The following is a 15,323-nucleotide window of genomic DNA, read 5'->3' as shown; positions in this document are numbered from 1 at the left end:
TTCAAGTGATAACCCTGATGACATCAATAAGGATATCTTCTATTAAACGTTTCTCCAGAGCCACAGAAGCAAAAAAACACCTAATAGTCTGCATGACAAGTAAATACAATCAGTGGAATCCAATATTAATATTAACATACAAAATGCAGTGTGTATAATATCACATGCATATATTTTCCCAAGAGTCAGAAGCCTGAATGTGTAACTTGCTAGACTTCACCTGTGTGTTTCCCTCATAATGAACCCCTGGCAGTGTTCTCAAAGAGTTGCTTCCCGGCCCAGTCGATTTTCCTCTCTTACTGTGTCTGCCGCCTGCGAGCACCCTGCAGGTTGATGTTAATGGGGATGTTGAACGACCTCCGGGGAGAAGCTGCGTTCAAGAACATGCTCACTCCTCTATCGCAGCCACCTCCTTAAGTCCCGAGTACGTACAGGCACCGAACAAGCTCCTGTCTATCTGAAAGTCAAATGTCGTTCTCCCAGCGACTCACTCATCATCTTCGACTGGCTCCAGTGCAGCGCAGTGAATGACTGGGTGGACTATATTGCAATTTATACACTGGGGAACTCCCTGTTGTTTACCAAGGCTCAAAGGTGAGCGCAACGACACCTTCCACCCTCATGTGTGTTTCCATAGAAACCGCCACAGGTAAGGCAGGTAGGATGCTAATGGCCTCTCAGTGGGCCCGTGAGGCTCAGCTGCATGCAGCAGTTTGTCATGGAAAAGCTGAGTCCCCCCTCCCCCCCCGTGATGATTAACTTTTTTTGCACAGAATGAGCAGAGCAGGACAGGGAGGAGACTTACAGTGTGTAATTCAAATCAAGCACCTTCACACACACACAGAGTAAATATACATACCCAAACACACGTGACCTGCGGCATCTCGACACGCCGCCGGACTGTTGATCTTGAAACCTGTCAGACTGTCTTGACACATGCAAGATGGTGAGCGGGTTTTTTTATGTGGTATTCAAACGACTGAAACTCCTTGTATTATTCATGTGGGGCTGGAAAAAAACATGTGGCGATATTAAATTGGTGACAGTTCTGTTTAACATAACAAGCCCAAGGGTAGGAACCCACAGCAGCTTGGAAATGGAGCCAGTCATTCAATAAAACAGACAGTGTGTCACATCTAATTTATTCAGTATTCAATACAATACAGTGTTATTTCGGATCTTTTCTTTCATCACACAATCTAGCCTTTCATCTCCATGTAATGTCATCATGCTTCATCCGATATATTTTTATTGCCTGTTTGGCTTCATAACTATTTGTTATTTATTGTGTTTGTGAACTGGCAATTTTCTGTCAAAACAACAACGTTGGCGATCTTCATCTGCGATACAGGCCTGACAGATTCCTTCACAGGGTTGTATGAGACTCAAGTGTTTCTGATGAAACTGAAGAAAACAAGATTAAAAATGTATGAAGCTCAGTGTACTTTACCTCACCTGGTAACCTGAGACATTGACTCGTCCGCGACACTCATTGCGTGCTGCTGGGCTGCTGGGCTGCTGGGCTGCTGGACTGCTGGGCTGCGGACGTGGCTCTAATAGAATTTCATCTTTAACATTGACGACTAATGGAAATGGACTACTGCATGATTTAAAGTGGACTGCTCTGTCTCCAGCGCTGTTTGGAGGTGCTCTGTCCGGTGTTTCAGGTCTCCCTCCTGCTGAGGCTCCTCTATACGACCTCTGTTTAATATCTGTGCGAAGTCCTGAATTGGCCTTCTACAATCGCACAACAAATTCCTGTGATCATCCGGGGTCAGCAGCTGTAATTGGACCCACGGTGTCTCCTCTTTTCTAATTATGAATCTGAAGAACATTTCTGACTATGTGCAGACAGAGTTCCGTGTTTAAAAGGTTGCACACACTGGGCACGATGGATAATCACCAAAAGAGGAAATTAACTTTCTTTACCATTGGACTGATATTCCTGCTGAGCGGCATTGAGTACGGTAAGTTCATTATGGTAGCTTTATAGACACAAGATACTGGTCTCATGGGAGCAATCTGAAATACAGATGGGCTTGGCATTTAGGTTGTAAGCTCATATCAGAGAGGACATGGCCTCTGATGTTATTCAAATATATTTTTCTCTGGGTAAATGAAGCTTGTCATTTACACATCTCCCTCCTCTTCCTCCATGCTCATCCTCTATTTGTCTGTGGTGGAGCCAGCCGTCATTCTGCCTACGATATGGAAGTACCTGCAGATTTTGGAGGCCCCCCCCTACTTCCTGGGTCTGGGTCTGTCGGCCTTCAGTTTGAGCGGGCTGCTCACAGGCCCGCTCTTTGGGTTCTGGTCAGATCGGTGGAAAACGACAAAGTCCATCATTCTTTTTTCCAATCTTTTTGAGATTGTCGGTGAGTAGTCGCACCATGAGACAAATCACACGACAGAGATTGTGTGGTCAGTTGTTGTGAGACTCTCTGTAACACATATTTGTGCTCTGTCTCAATTAGCATTCACCACACACTATAATGTGGTTTCTATCTAAACAACTATAAAGAGCTTTAGATGGTCGGCTCAAAAATGTCTTTTAATTTTGCAGCAATTTAAATTGGCCTTTTTCTTAACCACTGTCTGCACAGTGCATGATTGAAGTAACTCCTTGGTTAATGACCATTCATTATAGACTAGTCTTTACAATGCATTATGGGAATATTTTGAATGTGGGTTGCATGGGTGACTAAACATTTAAGCAAAACCCTGGTGGCAAAAATGACAAAAACTGTATTAAAGGTAAAAACAAGAGAAAAAGGCAACAACAACAGTGGTAGGTAAACACTATTACCACTAATACTACTATTGCCACAACCACGAATACTACTACTACTACTACTACTACTAGATATTAGTTAAAGGCTAATATCAGCTTAATAACCCATAGTCAATGTGTCATATGTAGTTATTACCTCCAATAACAGCTAAAACATTGGGCAAAATTCCATATTGACCTAATGATAGTACCATAAGTTAAGGTCTGTCCAACATTTCATGGCTAACTCATCCAATTGTGGTGGAGCTCGTTCATATTTTAGCTTCTTCTGCTAGCATGGCTATAGCAAAATTTGGAAACAACACTGAGTCTTAAATGAAGATGTTTTTTGTATTTTCTCTGTTTGCAGGTAACTTCATGTATTTTATTGGATATTCAAAGTGGCTGTTGTTATGCAGTCGGCTTGTGGCAGGTGATGCATGCGCGCGCGCGCACACACACGCACGCACACACACACACACACACACACACACACACACACACACACACACACACGTGTTTCAGCAAAATGTCGACTTTTTGAAGACACTAGCTGTTTTCCTTTCAGGTGTCGGAGCAGGAGCGGGCTCCTCCATCTTTGGTCTCCTGACTCAGAGCACTCGGCCAGAGGAGCGTGCCGGTATCTTTGCTGCAATCATGGCTTGTCGACAAGCTGGCCTCCTTGTCGGTCAGTCCCCCCCTTCATCGTACCACAGAGAGAGGTGTCATTTCACCTGTCTCCACCTCCCCTGTCTTCTGAGACGAAAGGATTTTGTGCTGTCTTCTTTGATGTGCAGTTTCAACTGAGAGAAGGGGACATTTGATAAAATCACCGCGGTGGAGGCTATACTGCTTCCGCACATCCCCTGTTTTTATTCCATTTCCTCTTTACAGCACTTCATCCTGTCTCTCCAGGGCCGGCGTTCAACCTGTTCCTGCGGCTGTGTGATTTCAAACTGGGGCCCTTTGTTGTGAACAAGTATACGTCTCCTGGGGTAACAGCATCCAGATAATCAGTAATCTAAGGTTCTCCAAAAGCCTCATGAATACAAAAGCAATCCTCAGAAATAGTTTCTCTGCATCCTGCGCTCATATGTGTTGTTTTCTTCTTGCTGCTCCTCTGAAAGAATACAAAACACTGTACAAATACAAGACATTCTGAGGCCTGTAACAACCCATATTGATCTATTTCCATCTCACACGTCTTTGAATAAAACAACTGTAGCACAAATGTGGCTTAAATTAGATATAACAAAGCTCTTCTATGCCTACTTTCATTTTCCCACATAATTTGACATTGCATGTCGCTCTTGATTTCACTGTGCCTGGTAAAAATGCTTACTTTAACTCTATCAGAAGAATTAATTTAGAGTTTCACTCCTGATAGCTTTTTAGGATTCTGGTGTCATGAAAATAACATTATTTGAACTTAAATTTAAATATTGTTTGAGGACTTTCTTGTCTTCATACTCTCAGATCTTCATGTGTCTGCTGTGGGTGCTGCTCCAGTGTGTTGTCCTGGCTCTGTATTGGGATTTACCGCCCATCAGCTCAGAAGATGAAGCCGTGATCCTGGAGATGAAACAGGAGGAGGATGATGATGAGGAGGTGCCACTGATGCAGTCCAACGAGGATCTGTCGCACACCTACAGAGCCGTCAGCTCCAACCAACTGGAGACCTCCGCCTTGTCAGATACGCAGCCCGACCATGGTGCCACGGCGGCGTCGAACCCCTTCAAAAACTTCAGCGCCAGCAGAGGTGAGACAGCAATAACTGTTTTCCACTGCCCTGTTTGTGAGGTTCTGATAGGAGGAGGTGTCACTGCCAATGCACATGTTTCCAATCTGCTCTATTGATTCTTTTTGAAAACACACAAACATACACACGCACTCACAAAGGGAGAGAGAGAGAGAGAGAAAGAGAGAGAGAGAGGGACTAACAAAGTACAAAGGAAGTTAATCAATGGTGGCACACAATCGCTGCTTGCATCCCATGTAAACTTACTATAACACTAATCCAGTAGGACACCTGACATCATATACACACACACACACACACACACACGCACACACACACACACACATACACGCACACACTCCGACATATACAGTACCAGACACATACACACACATCCAATCAATACACTCGAAATCTGATCTAACATGCCACACAGAATTCCTCAGAGGTCTGGAGAATGGCAAGTATATCTGAGTGTGTGTGTGTGTGTGCATGCGTTTGTGCGTGTGTGTGCGTGTGTGCGTGTGTGCGTGTGTGCGTGTGTGTGTGTGTGCATGTGTCAGACTTTCATATCGATTCTCTCACTCTTTGAAGATGTGGCAAAGGGATGGATAGCAGACTTCCTCCTTTATTGACTGGCTTTGCTGTGGTTGACTTGTGGATGAAATGGAGAAAGAATTGGTTATGTGGCAACATCCTTCTCATTGATTCTGCTTTGTTTTAAAGAAATCTTACAACACCAGAAACTCATAAGAAAAACGAGAGGATATCTGCAGCTCTGGCATATACTGTGCTGTACTGAGTGTGTGTCAGCCGCTGTGGTGTACCTAGTATTCACTCTTGTGAATTATTGATCTTCTCTGACTTGCTGTGTATCTTTTAGGAAAAAGAAAATCTTTCATTTTTCCACTATTTTTAGTTCTGGTTTGGGAGGAGTATCAGTGTATCAGTGTTTCTACAGATATACGAAATCCTACTTATATTTTAATATTAAGTATCTAAATAATCATTCCTATATGTGATCCATACATTCACATATATATACTATATTTTAACGTCTCTCATTTGAACATACATCAGTGTGATAAAACTACTTAAAAAGACAGAAACCATCTTAGATCAATTAAAAGAATCTACTTTGACTTCAGTTTGGCCTCAGTCCCATCCACTAACATGGAGGGGGTGGGGTTTATGACCCTTACTGCAGTCGATCTTTATTTACAGTCTATGGTTTAAAGAGACGCTTGAAAGGTCTGTAAAGAGTCTTTCTTGTTTTATTTTTTTGCTAAAGCCAGGGGACTATTAACTTAGCATAAAGTCTGGAACCTGGACAAAGTAGCTATCCGAGGATTTTTGTCACATTTGAACTGTAAGTGATGCTGTTTCCTGTCTTTATGCTAAGCTAAGCTGCTGGCTCTGGCATTATATGAGATGTACAGATAAGAGAGTGGTATCAATATTCTCGTCTAATTCTCAGCTCTAAAGTGAAACTGTATTTTTTCCAAAAAGTCGTTAAAAGACAAAACTCCTCACACTATAGTTGTACCTGATGACATCATCTGGGAATGTGCAGTTTGACATATAGGTAAAGTCTTACGAGGCAAGAACGGCCCAAAGAAGCACATTCAGGGAAATGCAGAATTCAATGTTTTGGAATTTCAACCCATCTTAATCTCTGCTGCATTTATTTAAATTGTATTTATTCTATCTGTCTCTTCCAAGTCCCTCAGCTTATGTAAGTGTAATATTAAGCCACTTGAGGGCCCCTTTACACCTATATCATCATTGTTTAAAGCCTGATTAATGCACATTTACATACAACCAACTGTACTGTATATGCAGGCGTATAGAAAAATGAAATCCTGTGAATGATGGTATAAACACTAAACAGAGAGAGCTGAACCACAGCAGATCACACACTGTTATATCAAACCATTCCTACAGCCATCTGGCACATCCTCCCAAATTTAGCATCAAGCCCGGCTCATTTTTCCTGCTCTCCAAGTCCATAAGGGATTTTTTTGTTCCAGGAAAAGCTGGTACCACAATTTGGAATTTATTGAAATGTGTTTAGGACAAAACAGAATTCTCACTGTTCTCTAGATTAAGACATAGTTTATTGGATGAGAGGATCAACATGACCATGCAGCCAGGATTGATTACACCTGCCTCTTTCAGTCCAAACATCCCCCTCAGAAGTTTTCTTTTTTCGCTTGAAACTTTTTTTTTTTATCTCGTCGTGACTCGCCAGTCGAAACTTTCAATTTAACGTTACCACTTGAGCTTGTTTTATGATTCTCTGTTTGGTTCCTCCGGTTTTTCAGTATATCTCTTCTTTCGCTCTGCAGAGTTCCTGAGAGAGGAGGTGGTTGTGCTCCTCACGGCTCAGTTCATCACTCTCTTCAATCAGACAGCGCTGGAGGTGAGGGCAGTTAACGTGGAGATCCATCAGCCTGAGTTTCCAAACATTTCACCCAGCGTCTCACTGTTTCACCCAGGGTTACATCCACACTGCATCCATCTGAGCCCCACCTAGAGAGAGCTGCAGTCTTTCTAATAATAATGATAATTAAAGGTTCCGTGTGTAAGATTTAGGTGAAAGGGATCTATTGGGAGATATTGAATATAAAATAATCCTAATGATGTTTTCACTGGTGTGTAATCACTGAAAATGTACGTTTTTTTTTTTTTACCCTAGAATGGGCCCTTTATATATAAATACTTAAAATTGTATGTAATATAATATTACATATTGAGATTTAAAGGGGCATTTTTTATGCATCTTTATATTTACATTAGGAACGGTCTTAGGTCTTCTCAACGGGGGCCCGATGTTTTTTACAGTCGTCCAAACTGGACAAACGTTTGAGTTTTTATCACAACTGAAGGCTACCACAAGTTCTCTTTCCTGTTTGGAAGGGGAGGAAGAGGTGAGGGGTATTCAGCTGCAACATGCAACTTCACCACTAGATGTCACTAAATTCTACACGCTGAACCTTTAAGTAGTGCTTCACGCTCAAAATAAAACAAGTGAACATGATCAGTCTCTATGCTGTGAACTTGAAAAATGACAGAATAGTCACACAGTGCTGACATGGATTATACAATTTTACTTTCATTTTAATATCAAACACCTTCTTTTGATCTGACGCCTCTGATCGATTTAAAAAGCTGCCTGTTTCAGCCCTGATAAGAATCTCCTCCTCGACTGAATCCTTTTATCCAACCGACTGACCCTGTGAACATCTCTCTGAAAACCCCCAGACCATGGTGACTCCCCTGACGCAGCGCTACTTCGGCTTCGGTGAGCTGGGCAACAGCCTGATGTACAGCCTGTGTGGGGTGGAGGTCATCCTGGGCTTCTTCTTCGTGCGCTGGCTGAGCTCGAAGGTGGCGGACCGCGTCGTGCTGGCCGTGGGCCTGGTCATCTGCTGCACCGCCTGTATCTGGTCCCTCGTCTTCCTCTGCGACCCTCGAGGTGCCAACCTGTCGCGGGAAAACATGCAAACACAGCGAGACACACATGCGAAGCCAGACACAGACTCACAACTGACTCGAGTTCTGTGCCAAATCCCTTCTTTGTGCGACTGGTGTTGATGCGTAGAGCCGAGTGGAGCCATACTGGGTTACACACAGGCCGAATTGAATGTGGCCTGTAAACGATATCATTCAGGCTCTGGCAGGACAGACGGAGATCACACAGGCAAACTGGAATCTGTATGTTCATGTTGGCCTGCGTCTGTTGCGGCTCGTCACGTTTATCACTCTGATTATAAGTAACAGGTGCTGGAGCTGGGGAGTGCCTGAGTACATATAAAAGGATTACAGTAATCTTATTAGAGAAAAACGCTATTTGTTAAAGCATACCCTGCATTTGTTTGCTATTTGTTACAGTGGGAACAACCAGACTGAGAAACAAAACGTACAAGACAGACACCTGAAGAAAGAGGATTTTTTTCGTTCTCGCGCCATTAGAGACATGTTTCATTGGTTTAAAATGCATTTTGATGGCAAGAGTGCAGGAACATCCAACAGTTTGAGTGGGCACAGATTCACACAAACATGTGCATGATGCAAAGCAGCAGAGAACAGAACTGGAATGGCTGCCAGCTTGGCAGGGGTTTGGTTTACAGATAGAGCCATCTCTGCTGGTGCCAACCCGTTTGTGGAAGGAACTTAAAAACCCAGAGAAGACGGGCTGGATAACTCCAGTATTAACTGTCTTTGAATCGCTTTGAATCATATGAGAAATAATATGCAGCAAAAAATTGTAATTCAACAGCTCTGCGATTTACGAAATATATATATTTTTAGTTATTTGAGAGTTGGTGTTAGTTTTACACTCTGTAAATGTGTTTTTTAAAACAACATATTCCATACAATTGTGATAAAGTAATGTGGTGGTGTTATCTTTCCATCCTTTAGGTGGTTATGGATGGGAGCTGACGGCCTTCATCATCGGAGTGTTTCTGCAGCTGCTGGGCCTTCCCTTTGTGGCCGTGTCTCAGGTGTCTCTGTTCTCCAAAGTCACCGATGAGAAAACACAGGGTTGGCTAATTTTACCTAGGTGCTGTTTGCACAATCCAACATACTGAAAGAAAAGATTACTGCTCAGTGTATACGAGTTATCTGTACTGTAGTTTCAGTCTATATTTTAATGTAACCTTTCATTCTTTGTGTCTGTGTGTCGCCTGAAGGATTCAGCCAAGGAGTCCGACGCTCAGTCGGGGGCCTGGCCACCATCCTGGGTCCTTTGTGGGCTGGAGGACTGACCGATAATATGTACATAATGCTGGGCATGATGTTAGCTCTCCTCATTCTGATCACAGTAAGAAGAACACGCATCCTTCAAATATTTAAGAGCATTGGACAGAAAGAAAAGTGCTAACATGATGAATTACATTAGTAGCTTGGAGTCGTTTTGGGGAAATAAACCTACTTGCTTTCTTTCAGTGGAGAATAGTGACATGACTGCACTTGTTTCTGCACATTAAATAAGAACTTACTGGCAGAAGTCAGTTCACTTAGTGTAAATGCTGGAAACAGTGGGAAATAGCAAACTGAGGTGTGTTCTTAAGGTAACTCAAAAACCCACATAGCCAATTATGAGAGTGATATCAAATGTTGGTCCATGTAACGCTTATAAGTACAATCCTTCTTTATGAAAAAATGAAAATTAGAAGATGTAATCCAATGTCTCCTGACCAACGTCTCATCTAACTCTCAGTAAGAAAAGCAAATACATGTTTCACAATATGTTTTACTGTTGCTTTAATCCGATCTGCCAGCTACACTGAGTGTGAGTCTCATGCAATGGACACAACTTTTATGTTAGAAACATAATAAACCACGTAGTACCAGTCAAACATCAGGACATGTCCTTAACATTATAATTGTTGTTTTCTAAAAGAAAACTCACCACAGCTGTAAACAACAGCTCAGCACAAATTATGGAATGAATATATAACTCATCATCAAGCTATAGTCCAGATCTTTCAGTGGCGTTACACAATTACAAATCAATTTTGCTTGTAGGTGGTAAATAAAACGAATCCCTCCCAAATGTCGGGAGCCCTGCTGTAATTCGGATTCTGGATTTGACAACAGTTTAATACTTTGAGCCATCTGGAACCATTCAAAGCTGCGGCTTAAGGAAAACATTCATTAAAACGTCATTTTTTCACACAAGGCAAACTGAAAAAAAACCCAGTAGCTGAGGGCCGTGATTCCCGGAGAAATCCTCCACTCAGCATGTCTTTGACAGCGTCTGCTTATTACTCGGTGCCCTCTATTCCCCCGAAGCCACATCACGCTGTAAATCTTCCTGCAGGTTATGGCGGCGCTGTCCTACGAGCGCCTGGCCGAGCCCAGGGCAGTGCAGTGCGCCCAGAGCTCCGGCGGCGGAGGATAGAGCCGCAGTGTGCCTGACAGAGCAGGACAAGGGCCGAAGACGGACAGAGGGGGATGCCCTTCACTTCTGAGAGGAGTTTGCTGCAAAGGGGGAAATGTGCGAGTGTGGGGAATGAAAACGTTCAGATAATATGCCTCTCCTCAGGACACAGGGTTAAAGTTTTTAAGCGAGACACAATCTCTGCTGTCAGGAGATTTTTTTTATTAGAATCCACCTTGTATGCACGTCAACGCCAGACTATTGATTATATTTTACACAAGGGGGCACCATTGCTCTCATATTGAATATTCAGGGCCACAATTGAAGATGAAAGCCATTATTTTTAAACTGAACTATTTATACCCCCAGGTGTTGATGAAATGATGAGAGAACAGGTTTTTTTTCTTTCTACCATGTGACCCGTGTTCCAAAATTTCCATTTCTTGTCCCGAGTCTTTCGTCTAATGAAAAAAAAAGAAACAATTGACACAATGAGTGCAGAAGTGAAGCTGTCAACATCTGAGCAGCTCCACGCAGAGAGGCTGAGAGACGAAGAGGGTCAGAAAGAGTGGAGCTTTAAACATTCCCTGCTATTTGTTTGTGGTGTGGGAGGAATCTTGTGCTTGTTTTTTTTATTATTTTCTGTTAAACAGAAACACAAAGCCTCGGATGTTACAAAACCAGTTTGATGTTGCCTGAATCTCATATCTCATATGAAAACGAGGAGCTCTTGAGCTAAAAGCAAATTAAAAAAAAAAAAAAATCCTTTAATTAGCCTTCTCTATCTTTTAAAGTTTAATCACCTGAATTCATTATTCAAAACATGGCAAGGTGTGAGGAGTGTACAGTCAGCTGTTCTTGCCTGTACTCTCCTCTAGGATGTGCTGTATGCTACACATCTGCGTGTATAGAGGAGAGGGCTGTAAGCAACATCAAGGCATTGTAGATTCTCTTTGTACCAATAAGCATGGGTTTGGCCGATCTTTGTTTTTGCATAATTGCAGATAAGGCTCCGTAACCTTTACAGTTTCCTACCCTCAGCATGTGATATTTGGCTCCCCCCCCCCCTGAAATGGAAATTCTAATCTCAGTGACTCAAGGACATAATATCTATAAGTACTTTCATGCCCTGATCAGCGTACTCAGGTAGCTACTTGACATTTTCAGGGAGATAACCGGGTGCAAGGAATCAGGTCAGGCCGGAATTTACTGTCTTTGAACTGACGTTGCTGTTTCAGCGTGATTCCTGCTCGTCTTGTGTTTTTAAAGAAACATCGGTGCAACAAGCTTAATATCAACAGCCAAAAGACCCTGAAACTTTTATCTCAGGCTCCAGTTCTCCTCTGTGACATTAAACATATACAGTTTTCAAAGTGTGACAGTTAATATTCCTTAAAGATTCTTCCTCTAACAAATGGAAAGTGATGGAACTATCTCTTGGTCATTTCTCTACGCTCAGTATGTTTGCTGCTGCAGTCTCAATGGTCTGGTGCAATGACTGTATCTATATACAGCACAGTCTGATATTTCCAGTGTGGTGGCTTATGTTAACTAGTTTTAGTTTGCAACCTTTGATAGATATTGTGGCTGTTTAACTGACATTACTGAGACTATTTGCTGATCAACACTTCTGCAAAGGATAAACATTTTAACGTGAATAATATAAATTGCAAAAATAAAACAAAAACACTGGACCCCAGCTCTAAACGTCATGTGTCTTTTTTTTTATTTAAAAGGTGTTTTTCTTGAGTATTAATGTGTTTTTATATATTACACTGTAAAGAGCCGACAGAAAACGAGTGAGAAAAAGATTGGGCTCAATCCGGGACTTTGTGATTATGGGGTCCCAAATTTCGAAGTAGCATATTTTTGTATAACGTTGAAAAGTCATGACGAAATAAGAACAAACCAAATCCTAATCAATTAATGGTGAGTTAGGTCACATCTTGGTTACCCTCCATCATCAGGGCTGCGGTTGGATCGGAATTTGCTCGACAGTAACAAACCCATTATCTGTCGTCAGATTCTAAATTTCAAACATTGCTAAATCCTGATTGGCTGTCAGGGGTTTGCAACATAGCTTTTTTTCTACTACACCCTGCCCCCCCCTCAAACCGTTGTTAACAGCACAGAGGAAAATACGACATACAGAAAACTCTCATGTGATATAACAAAACCTTTTTCTCACATAGGATCACTCATTGTAAAAAGCAGATTAAAGGTGTGTTAAATGTTTTCACCCCTGTTGGTTCGTTTGTTGGTTGTTTTTTTGTGTTTATAAACCAGATTACACAAAAACAACAGATCGGATTACCACACAACTCAATGGAAGGATGGGTTGGACATTCTCCCCAGTGTCCCAGGGAATAAATCATGGATCTTGAGTTTGTGAAATGTGGTGCAGCTTGATTGAATTTACGGAGCCTGTTGGGCCTTGGCGGAGGTATGCGCCCTACTGAGTGACATTCTGGTCATATAATAATCACAAAAAAACTAAAAAAACTTTTTCAATATGGCCCCAGAATATGAGACAAACCAATACAAACCCCTTCTGCTCTGTTGTGATGATTTTGCTGTCATACACCAGGCTGTCTGGATCAGTGCAGGCAACTCTCCAACTGATTCTCTGCATAACAGCCCTGTACAGGCTGCACACAACCCCCCCCCCCCCAGGACATAAATAGAAAAGTCAGAGGCCTCGGGCTTTTATGTTATGTATACCAAAGGTAGGCACAGATGCACAACTTATGAAATTTTAAAGATACACAGAACAACCATTTGAGGCAGCAGCCAACAATTATTTCTGGATGGAGTTTATCACTATGGAGATGGCGTTTTGTGAGGAGGAGAGTAAGAGGCCAAGGATTAAGTAATGTTATGTAATTGGGGAGTGAAGAGGCAGTTTGAGATGGTTGTGGAACAGATGCAGGTGTAGTAGTCGCTTTGGTGGAAGTATCCGCACGTTGTATTACTACGGATCTATAAATGGCTCTGTCTCCTTTCTGTATCCTAACTGTTTCCATGCCATGTCGAGAAACTATAACTCGGCTACAGGCTGTTATTTCAGTGAAGTGTAAAAATATCTGTAGAGGCTGTAACCACAATCTAACCTCTATTCACTGTCTGGTACTTTTTGAGTTGTTGCTGCTGGAAACTGAACTCATCAGTGAAGTAACTATGATTCAGTCTGCTGTAAGTCTTAGCTTTGTTTGTTACGAGGAATAGAATATATGCATGTATTTGTATATACTTTATTCATCACACATTAGAAGCTAGATTCGTTATATATATATAAAAACTAATCTAACATCTTATATATAAAAACTCAAAAGGTGTTTAGTTTGTCCAGTCTGGACTACTGTAAAAACATGGCGGGCCACGTGGAGAAGACCCGCTCCCGATGTAAATATAAAGTATTTAGATATAAAGGGTCAAGAAAACTAAAATCAGCATAATTAAGATGATTACACACCAGTGAAAGCATCACTAGGATTATTTTATATTCAATTTCTGCCAATAGATCCCTTTCACCTAAATCTTACACACTGAACCTTTAATTGGCGCATTTTCAAAAAGCATAGCCATCTGTTTAGAATACATTTGACATATTAACACCTTTAAATAAAGATTTTACCATAATAAATACATTGAATATGGTTTAAAGATATATATGTATATATATATATAATTCATTGTATCATATATTTGCAAACCCAAATTCATTTTGTTTGGAATTAGTTTTATTATAGGGACAAAGGGAATCTGATCTATTGAGGTCAGGGTTGTAGGTTGCAGCACTGAAGAAACATATTCCTGGTCAGAATGGAATATGTCTTAAAACCAAGACTGATCCATATTGCTGTTCATGACAGTAAGAACAGCATTTTCCCAAGCATGTAATGAACAGGCCAGAAAAGCAATCCTGCAAATACACAGTACTTCCTCTGCAAAGGCAGAGAGCAGAAAATGTGATCCTCCAGTCTGTTTCACGGCCAAATGAAACTGTTTCCTGAGGTAACGGGAAAACCACAGAATGAAGACAGAGCTTCATGAAAGATATTGGAAAAATATTTTTATATTCATATATTTTTTATTGATGTTTAATCACAGAATCTAAATGTTCCAAAAATAATAAACTACTCAAAAATACAATTCCTACAGTAACAGGTTAATCATATATATATCCACTTTTTATCAAAGGGGGATTTACGATGTGGTAGAAGCTGTTTTTCATTATTATGCTCTGAAGGGAAATTGACAAAGATAAAGGTAATTGGTTATAAAGAGGAGAGCAGCGTTTGACTGGAGACGATGCATAACAGTTATGTTAGCGGCAGCAGAGGGGGCAGAGAGTGGCTCTCCTCTTCCTGATGGTATTAGCTGGACTGGGGATGGTTGTTAATGGCTCGTAGATGATAGATGAGTTATCGTTTGAGGGGGAAATATGAAGCAGGGGGGTGCAGGGCAAAATCAGGTCAGCTATGTGCTACATTCATTCCATGATTCACTTTTTTTTCCCTTCAGCCCATATTTTGCGCGGAAAGATTTGTCCTTACAAATCATTTATTAAGAGATTTAATTTTAGGGGAATATATTTATCCAGGATGTAATTGTGTCTCCTTGGTCGACGGGGATATTCATTAGGGAAAAAAAATCTTTTAAAATATATGTCAGTGGTTGGTCTGCTGCCAGCGCGGTCAGAAGATTTACAGTTTCACCGTCATTGTTGCTGACTTAAGGCTCTGACTTCTGGATGTCATTGCCAGGGTGTGGCTCAAATCCAATACTGTGTGTGTGTGTGTGTGTGTGTGTGTGTGTGTGTGTGTGTGTGTGTGTGTGTGTGTGTGTGTGTGTGTGTGTGTGTATCGGAGAGAGATTTAAAGGAACTGCATGTCTCTCACACACACAGTGAGGGGAAATTTGCG

The 15,323-nt window shown here is 41.6% G+C and overlaps 1 protein-coding gene across 1 annotated transcript; it reads left to right on the top strand.

The window, feature by feature from the left end:
- Positions 1 to 1,803: 1,803 nt before the first annotated feature.
- mfsd8l2 (major facilitator superfamily domain containing 8-like 2) lies at positions 1,804 to 11,732 on the top strand. The gene is made up of 11 exons (XM_034613584.1): positions 1,804 to 1,967; positions 2,190 to 2,375; positions 3,141 to 3,203; positions 3,339 to 3,458; positions 3,686 to 3,765; positions 4,247 to 4,529; positions 6,857 to 6,930; positions 7,773 to 7,986; positions 8,934 to 9,056; positions 9,206 to 9,336; positions 10,339 to 11,732. The coding sequence occupies exons 1-11, from the start codon at positions 1,844 to 1,846 to the stop codon at positions 10,417 to 10,419; spliced, it is 1,479 nt and encodes a 492-aa protein (XP_034469475.1). The 5' UTR covers positions 1,804 to 1,843; the 3' UTR covers positions 10,420 to 11,732.
- Positions 11,733 to 15,323: the final 3,591 nt, after the last annotated feature.

The sequence above is a fragment of the Hippoglossus hippoglossus genome, chromosome 17 (genome assembly GCF_009819705.1).
Source record: "Hippoglossus hippoglossus isolate fHipHip1 chromosome 17, fHipHip1.pri, whole genome shotgun sequence".
NCBI lineage: Eukaryota > Metazoa > Chordata > Actinopteri > Pleuronectiformes > Pleuronectidae > Hippoglossus > Hippoglossus hippoglossus.
This window is presented reverse-complemented; position numbering and strand designations above follow the sequence as displayed.